The sequence below is a fragment of the Mauremys reevesii genome, linkage group 13 (assembly GCF_016161935.1).
Source record: "Mauremys reevesii isolate NIE-2019 linkage group 13, ASM1616193v1, whole genome shotgun sequence".
Taxonomy (NCBI): Eukaryota; Metazoa; Chordata; order Testudines; family Geoemydidae; genus Mauremys; species Mauremys reevesii.
The window spans coordinates 11,050,874-11,060,400 of record NC_052635.1 but is presented as its reverse complement, the minus strand read 5'-3'; the positions used below and the strand labels follow the sequence as shown (position 1 = coordinate 11,060,400).

The 9,527-nt window shown below is 42.3% G+C and overlaps 1 protein-coding gene across 1 annotated transcript; it reads right to left on the bottom strand.

Moving 5' to 3' along the window:
- Positions 1 to 191: 191 nt before the first annotated feature.
- LOC120381081 (olfactory receptor 14C36-like) lies at positions 192 to 1,127 on the bottom strand. The gene has a single exon (XM_039499146.1). The coding sequence runs from the start codon at positions 1,125 to 1,127 to the stop codon at positions 192 to 194; it is 936 nt and encodes a 311-aa protein (XP_039355080.1).
- Between the last annotated feature and the right edge of the window lie 8,400 nt (positions 1,128 to 9,527).

The window sequence follows — 9,527 nt, the reverse complement described above, 5'->3', positions numbered from 1 at the left end:
AGATTCTGATCTTATGTACACTGGTGTAATCTTATACAAACTCATTTGACTTCAGTGAAGCTAGTCCAGATTTCATGATTTCATGAACAGATTGCACCCTATGCTCTCCAAGAAACAATTTTGTCATCAGTTGATTATACCTACAAAGAAACTCAGAATGAAATCACAGTCAAGTTGCACTGATGGACATTTTAACTCTTGGTGAATAACCTCCACACAATCAGTTTCTTCAATGCAGCTTTGATCTCCTTGTTCCTCATGCTGTAGATGATCGGATTCATCAGTGGAGGCACCAGGGAAAAGAGAACACCCACCACAAGGTCCAGACCTGATGCTGAGCTGGAGGTAGGTTTCAGGTAGGAAAAGATGCCAGTAAAAACCATCAAAGAGACCACAGTGAGGTGAGGCAGGCAGGTGGAGAAGGCTTTATGCCGGCCTTGCTCAGAAGGGATTCTCAGCACAGTTTTGAAGATGTGAACATAAGACACAATTATAAAAACAAAACAGTTCAACCCTAAAAACACACCTAAGGCAATACCACCAACTTCACTGAGGTACGAATCAGAGCAGGTGAGCTTGAGTAGTTGGGGGATTTCACAGAAGAACTGGTTGATGTCATCAGACTGGCAGAAGGGTAACCTGAAGGTGTTGCCAGTGTGCAGGGCAGAGTAGACAATACCAGTAATCCAGGCACTGGCTGCCATTTGGACACAAGCTCTCCTGTTCATCATTCTCTCATAGTGCAGTGGTTGGCAGATGGCAACATATCGGTCGTATGCCATGATGGTGAGTAAGGCAAGATCAGTTGCAGTGAAGAGGATAAAGAGAAAGACTTGGGTGACACATCCAGGATAAGAAATCACCCTGGTGTTCATGAGAGAATTGGCCATGGATTTGGGGATGGTAATGGAGATGGAGCCAAAGTCTAGTACGGACAGATTCACCAGGAAGAAGTACATGGGGGTTTGAAGATGGGGGTCGAGGGCTACGGCTGTGACGATGAGAAGATTCCCCATCAGGCCTGCGAGGTAAATCACCAGGAACACCACAAAGTGCAAAATCTGCAGCTCTCGAACATCAGAGAATCCCAGGAGAAGGAACTCGGTCAGGGTGGTTCGGTTGGACATTTTCTTTCTCAGTTCATTGTGTGATGGCTGTGGAGGGAAGGACAAAGACAGTGGGGGAATTACAGTAACAGAGGGAGTGGCCCTGATTTCACACAGCAATATGAAGTGAGTGTCAACAATGCACAGCATTCATCACTGCTATTTACTAGGAGTGGTGACTTATCACATGAATGTAAATTGGTGCAGCTCCCTTAAAGTCAGTTTGCACCATCTGAAGATCCAGCTCATGATGTAGTTTAATATAATGCTGTGTGAAGGGTGGAGCAAAGTACAATTTCTATGCAAGAATTCTAGCCAAGATGGATCCCCTATTGCTACAAACAGCAGGCTCTGGACATGGGCAACACTGCCTGATATCCTCTTTTTGTGGAAATACAAGATGGACTTGGCATTGTGTATGACAGCTCACCTGTAACGATTTCACTTCAACACCACGTAGATGGCCGGCTGCCTACAAACATATTGAATTATGACACCAAATCCTGACTGCATTTCCATCTCTGTGTTCCGATGGGCTAGCAGCATTGCTCCGCTACCTCTCTGCTGTGTCATTTGCCTCTGTCACTTTTTGGGTGTGCGGGTCAGTGGCCATCAGGAGATTTGGGTTCTGTTCTTGGCTCTGCCACTGACCTCCTCTGTGACCTTGGGCCAGTCACTTCCCCTCTCTGTGCCTCTGTTTCTCCTCCATCCATTTCTCTGCCTTGTCTTCTTGCACTGTGAGTTCTGTGGGGGATGAGCTGTGCCTTATTATATGTATGTTCACTGCCTCAATTTACAACATTAGTGTTTAGTGGGCAGCACTGTGAGATAGAGGATATGGTGCTAGAGCAGAATATCTCAGTTCTAATCCCATTGACATGCTCTATGTCCTTGGGCAGGGATAAGAGAGACAGGCTTTGGCTGGGGACTTCAATTCACTGTTCTCTATCTAAGGCGCTAGTATGTTTAATACCCATGACTTTGTCTGCCAGCTTTGCTGTTTACTCAGTTTTACCATTCAACAAGTGTCCCTTTGAAACAGAAATAAACACAGTTGCAATAGAGTGACTGGGTTCAAATTGTACAATTATTGGACTATGTCAGTGTTCCTACCCCCCTTGAAATCTACATGTTCAATCTGGTTAATTCAGACGATTTCAGTTTAAATTTTTTCAAAGGAAAACTGGATTTTAATGTGAGACATGCTCCAAGGTAGTCTCTGCTATTCTTGAAAAACAACCTATGTACTGGAAAAGTCAAAACATTTTTTTTAAATCAGTGACAATGTTTCTGTTTTATGCAGTACACCTGAAATTGTCTGGTTCTCAATGAACAAAAAGAAAAAAAGTTTTGGTTTTCACAATTTCTATGAAAAGTGAACTGCTGTTTCTTGTGGGGGAGGGGGAGCTTCGGCTGGGTGCTTTAGCTGTCAGTGCCTAAGTCTAAAGGTGCCTGCATGTGTAACGCATATTCCGTGGGTATCAACTTTGCTCTTTATACAATTTTACCATCCTGCAAGTAACAGTATGAAACAGCAATTAAACATGATTCCAATAGAGTGAATGGGTTTGTAATTGTGGTGTTATTTGAGAAAATTAATGTTATAATCCAGGCTTAATTATAGATTTCCAATCTAGGCTAAATTATCAATCTGTTTCCAATCTGTTTGTTTTCAATCTAAGTTTCCAATATTTTTTAATTATTCCAAAGGAAAACTGGATTTTCATTTGAAAACATTTTCCTGCAAAGTCTTTGCTATCCATAAAAAACAATATATGTATTGGCAAAATCAAAACTTATATTTTTTTCAAAAAAAATCAATGATTTTTTCCAGTTTTCTGCAGTTTTTAACAGCAATTGTCTGGTTCTCGATACACAAAAGTAAAAAAAGTTTTGGTTTCCACAATTTCTGTAAAAAATGAGCTCTAGATGTTTGTTAAATGATTGTAAAAGACTTACAGTTTCAATGTAATTCATAGTTATATTATTATATTTTCTCCAGTATATTAAAACTCAAATCTATTAACTGAAATAGCAAACTTACAGTGCTGGTCTTTGTGGAATGTTTCCCAGCCTGAGAAGCATTTGATAATCCACTGCCAGGATTCTCAGTCATTGTCTGTTTCTATATCGCTCAATAATGCCCCCACCACTGTGTTATCCAGCAGCTGTTTCCCTGTCCCGTCCCCATATTCCTTCAGAGGCTGGGTCTCTGCAGTTCGGGACAGACAGGGATCCACTCCACAGATGACCACTCCCTGCCCCCTCCTGGGTCAGGGTTGGTTGAGAGTTGAAGGACTCAATAGGATGGGGGATTGAAAACCCCTCCCAACTCTAGAGCTGATCCTGGGTTATGTGGGATTCAGATATGATCACAGCCAAGGATGTACCTGTCCTGGTGTTAAATAGCTGAATCTGGTCTCCAGAGATGTAAGCCTAGCTCTGATCTCACCTTGGGAAGAAACCACCCTGATAACCAAACCTAACCAAACCTAAGCTCCCAGAGAAGGAAATGGCCGACCCTGAATCTCATATGATGGCAGCATCCCTGGAAGCACTCTTGGCCAGGAACAAGGCAGGGCTGAATGACAAGTGGCATCCCAAGGAGACTGCAGTATAAAATATGTATTTGAAGCACAAATATGTGACCTACAATAGCTCAGAGTCCAGTGGCACCAGAGCCCCAGCTGGCCTGGAATAGCCTGTTCCTTCATTAACGCCACATAAACAGCTCTTGGAGAGTAGAGATGTTTTTCTCCTGCATTTCATCAGCAGCTCTTGGGATGCAGCCACCACAGGAAGCCACAGCTCAGGCTGCCCTGGCTGCTTGAAGTTGGTCACTAAGAAGCAGCCAGAGGCAAACACTAAAAGGTCCTAGCTAAGGCCTAAACTGTTATTAATTGACACTGTTCCATTGAGTTCTGAGTAGTTAGGGCTGTTTACGCCAAGTGGAGATGGGCATCTGAGTGTTAAAGGCAGGAACACTTCTGTGAGCTGCTTTCAGCTAAACCTGCAGCTTTGGGGCAAGTAATTCAGCCCCTGGGTCTGTGTTGGAGCAGACGGGTGTGTCTGGCTCAGCAAGACAGGGTGCTGGGGCCCTGAGCTGGCAGGGAAGTCAGGGGTAGAAGTAGTCTTGGCATATCAGGTGGCAGCTCCCCTGAGGGTTTCTGTGATCCAACTACAAAATTAAGTCAACTTAAGTTACATCAATGTACAGCCACCACAGTAATTAAATCACTTTTGCATGTCCACATTACACTCCTTATATCAATGGTGCACGTACTCACCAGGAGCAGTTACACCAATTTATCTGTCAGTGTGAGGCATTATGGGATGGCTTCTGAAAGACAGCAACACTAGATGTAAGCAAAGCAGTGTCTACACTGACACTGCATTGATCTAATTACATCGACCTAAACACTATGCCTCTCTTGGAGGTGGAATTATTAAGTCGGTGTAGTTCTCAAGTTACATCGGTGGGGACTACATTTGAGTGTAGATGCTTACAGAGTTAGGTCAATGTAAGCTGCCTTATGTTGACCTAACTCTGAAGACCAGGCCTGAGACTGTAGTGTAGACCAGGCCTGAGACTGTAGTGAAGAATAGGATTAGATGAGTCAAAATGTGCATGTCAGCTGTTTGTTGTTTTGAAATTGTTTTCTCCAATGCTTTGTTCTATTTGCTAAATAAACCTGCTTCTTTTAAAAAGGCTTTTGGTCACTGTATATCACCAGTCATGGCTCCTGAAGTGCAGGGTGACAGCTATTCAGTCAGATCTGCACAGTAATAAGTAGTTGGCATAGACCGGGTCCTGTACCCAGATCCGCTGGTCTAAAAGTGGGAGGAGTGTTAGACTCCAGCCCAAGACAGATGAGGATCCAACACCCAACACCTGGGGAGGTGCACATGGAGAGACCAGAAAGAGGATAGAGGTGCAAGCAACCTCATAACTCTGACTCCAAACTGAACTGTTTTTCCAACAAAAAATTAGGTTTGGGACTAAATGAAAATGTTGTGCAAACTGTGCTTTCATCAAAAACATTTAAATTTTGGTTGGAAAATAGAACACAAGAAAGCTTTTATGAAAGCTTTTGAACAACACTATTTTTCTTTTTCTACAATTTTTTTTGTATATTAAGTTTTCTGCCAAAAAATTGTGTTTATGACTGAGAAAAATAGGCCGACGTTCAGTTTTTTGTTTTTTTGATGCAAAGTTAAAATTTTCTGCAGAACAAACTCAGCATTTTCAGACCAGCATTAATTTCAAATCAATATTTTTTATCATTTTTGTTTCAGAATCAAATTGAGATTAATTATCTAATATTTTAATGTACCCAAAAATATGTAAGAGTAATGATGATTATCTTAGGATGGGGGAAAAAAGGCAATTTGGAAGATGCAGTGAATTTTTCTGCTAAAAGGGAAGTTTCAGAATAAAATGGACTTTTTTGTTATAAAAACATTGTGTGAAAAAAATCAGCTATTCCATTCTGTTCTACTCTTTCTACTGGTTCATTTAAATGTCATTTTGTTTTCAGAGATGGAGATTTTCAAAGATACAAATGGCAACTAGCCACCTAGAAGCATTTGACTTTTCCTGGGAGTCTGGTGCTTTACTACCATTTGTGCTTTTGAAAAATCTTTCCCAGAGTTGCTGTAGCTTTTTACTGAGCAATCATACACACTGTGCTCTGTCTCTCTCTCTCGTGTGAAGACATTACTTTCACTTTTTTCCCCATTTATTTGAAACTGAAAGCCATTTTGAACAGAAGGTGCCTGGCTTGCTCTTCGTGTATGATAAAAAGGAAAATGTTGCATATGTTTCTTACCACCATCCCAGCCACTGACCAACCTTCAGGGCAAACCCCATGACCTGAACTGGTCCCAGAGAATTGCATCACACTATGATCCAGATTTTCAAATGAATTGAGGTGCCTAAAGATGCAGATAGGCACCTATGGCTGGATTCACAAAGGGATTTAGGCTCCTAACTGTACTTTAGATCCTAAATACCAGATTTAGGCTCCACTGGCATTCACAAAACCTCCTTTCGGCTGCCTCCTCACCCCATAGGCATGTAAACTTACTCAGCACCTAAATTTTCACTGTAAAAGTTCCCTAGGTGCCTAAATTTCTGACTTTAAGCATGCAGACTCCTGTCTCGCTCTAGGTGTCTAGATGGCTTAGCTCCAGAGTGATCCACAAACCAGGGGAGATTGGTGGGGGTTACCCTCTCTGGTTCCCTGCTTTTGGCCCTGTGACCCTCACTCAGTCCTTGTTTTCCATTAGTTATCTCCTGAATTCAGTTGAGCCCGGAGTTCAGTAGCTCCACACTTTAGGCTGGGGGAGGGGCCTTCATCTCATGCCCACCCACCCTCTGGGAACTCAATAGGTGGATAGAGTTATCAGGTGACCACCAGCAGTGCCTGCTGCTCCTCCAGGGTTTCTCAAAGAAAATCACTTCCCCTAGAGTCAGCTTAGGCACCTGACTCTAGGAGAGTGTTTATGGTTGTGGGTGCCAAGCAGAAATAGGTGCCAACTTCCTGAAGAGGAGCGGAGCCTAGGACACCCTCCTTTCATCAGCATCTGGCTTAGTGGGGGAGCCACCCAGGTAACTGGGTTTTGTGGATCCCATTTTTAGGTGCCCATCTCTCTCCGTGCATTACACAGCACCCTGGACACCTAACTCAGGCTTTTCTATTGTCTAGGTGCCTAAAGATTAGACATCATAATGCTCAGCAGTGTGGTTCCTAATCTATCCCCTAGTGGGTGTGGTAAATGTGGGGAATTCCTATGTGGCTTCTGTACCAGTCCCCTTGGTGTCACTACCCCTTCGGGGAAAGAAATGATGTTCTCCCTGGGACATAGGAGAGCAGGCTGCATGTTGGAGAAATAGAATCACTAGACCTGTCTGGGCTGGAATCGATAAATATCAATAGAGAATCTGGAAAGACAATGGGAAGCCTTAATGGCTGAAAGTTGGATACTCTTCCCCTCGCAGGGAAGCAGAGCAAAAACCCTGAGTTGGGGAGTAAAGGGAGCAGGTGTCAGATGTCTGTGTTAAGAACTGAGCTCACTGAAACTTAGCTGCTCAGTGGGGATTGAGAGACAAAGGGGATGGGGAGAGATCGAGCCAAAATACACCCTCCAACAGTATGGCTCAGAGGAGCCCTGGCTCTGGCCAGTGTGAACTCTCTCTTAGCCTTTGCTTCATAATGCTAACCTAAGGGCTTTCAGATGCTGTAGGTCACATGAATGGTCACCTTATTCTGAAAGGGCTGCCTGTTGACACACAGATACTGAGAGCGTTGTGCTCTGAAGAAGCAGGGCAAGTCTGGCTTGGCTGCACTCACTCAGGGAGCCACACAGAGAGATGGGTATTTCTGATGCCTGCAGGCCCAGTTTTGGAGTGGTGGAGGCCAGAGGCTTTCCCCAGTGAGCCAGTGTGTGTTCTTAGGGTCCAGTACCCTAAAGGAGCACTCGCAGGAGACTGATTAAAGGTTGGGACATAGACCAGACCTTGTTCATCTGTGACAGTGAGATTTTTCATAGCACCTCAGCAGGGCAGGTGCCTACTTCTCATTTGTTATGTACCCAGCAGGATCTTGAAGCAGGTAAATACATTAAACATCTGGTCCTAAGTCATTTAGAGGTTTTTAAATTGTACCTAAATCTAATTGAAAGACAGTGGGAATTGGGTGCATAAACCCCTCAGACCTCTTAGGAAATCAGTCCCTACATTGACGTTAGTGGAGTTATGTCAATGGAGAAACAGTGTGAATGAGAGGACAATTAGGTCCAGTTTGTTGCAAAACCACCTTTACTTCCTTCCTCAATGTTCCTCACTGTTCTGGAGTGTGGAAGATAGATAGATAGATAGATAGATAGATAGATAGATAGATAGATAGATAGATAGATAGATAGATAGATAGATACACAATTGATGCAGGCACTTTACTATTTTTAAGGACTTTCCAACATTCCTGAAGGAACGAAAGACATGGAGAGCATCTTTATTGACATCTAAGCATCCCAATCCATGTTGTAATACAGTGGGTTGGGGGAACATAATCGCCTTAATTCCCTTCTCATATCCCATTGTTAGGGTACTAGCCATCTGCGCAGAGGTGAATCTGGCCTTCTGTGAGAAAGGTAGCTAGATTAAGCCAAAAGGGGCATAATTTTCACCTTTTAACTGCAACAGCTTAGTGTCTGATCCAGTGGGAACTGTTCCATTGAGTTCAAAGGGCTTTGGACCAAGCCCTGAGATATGGTGGCTCAGAGGAGAATATCCCCACAAGACCTAGTAGTCTGATTTAAATAACACTGCTGATCACACTCTATAAATAGTGTAATTAGTCCCTTTTGGGTTATCAAATGAGACAATATGTCTTTATATATTTCTGAGTTGGGACTGCTAATACACAATTCACTGTTTGAAGGTCAAAAACGGGGATGATGTATATTTTCATGCAACTCTTATTTACTTTAGAGGACAACATGCTCTGAGAAGAGGGAACCAGAGAAACAAGATTCTGATTGCTGGAAAGGTGAAAGCAAGGGTTACAATTACATATAAAGGCCACAGCCAAAAGGTAAAAGTGGCTTCAGTTGTTAATCAGGATAAATATAATCAGACTTTTCTGGCATTTGTGAAAAACAGGCAACTGAACCATAATACAAAATTACAGTAAAAGTTTTGGGCTTGATTCTTTCCAGTTTTGTATTCTGTGTTGTCATTTACACCTGTTCAGAGCAAATGCACCAGAAGTGTAAAGTGCCACCATGGGTGTAAATGGGTGGAGAATTCAGATTTGGTAGCATTTTACACTTATTTTGTATTAATTTCTGCATTTCTTCATGGGGATAACTACCATAATAGTCTATATAATATTTAATACTATTGTCTGTATTTGTTATTCAGTTTCTACTTCATCATACTTACTGTAGGTATGATAGATAGATAGATAGATAGATAGATAGATAGATAGATAGATAGATAGATAGATAGATAGATAGATCTTTTGGGTCTCTTCTTAAGCCCTATTGGAGTAGACAAACAATCCTACTAAACTTTGCCCGTATTTTCTGATGATATTGGATGTGCATATGGGGTATGTTGAGATTCTTTCTCTTTAATTTTTGTTATTTCTAGGGTTGGAGCTGGGGGTGTGGTCCAGATGAAGCATATTCTTGTCACCTGAACTTCCTTTAAGGGGATTGTAGTTGACGAGGTTCCATTGAATAATAACATTTATGTGAGATATGCTCTAATTCAAAATGAATTATTTCTATGATGTTCTCTGGCCGGTGTTAAACAAGAGGTCAGACTAGATAATCACAATGGTCTCTTCTGACCTTGAAATCTATGAATCACTTAATTTTCCTTTGTGTCCATTTCCTTTTCTTTAGATGGAGCTT

Bases quoted from the DNA above. Each gene is read 5' to 3' on its own strand.
- LOC120381081 (XM_039499146.1), bottom strand. From the start codon at position 1,127: ATGTCCAACCGAACCACCCTGACCGAGTTCCTTCTCCTGGGATTCTCT.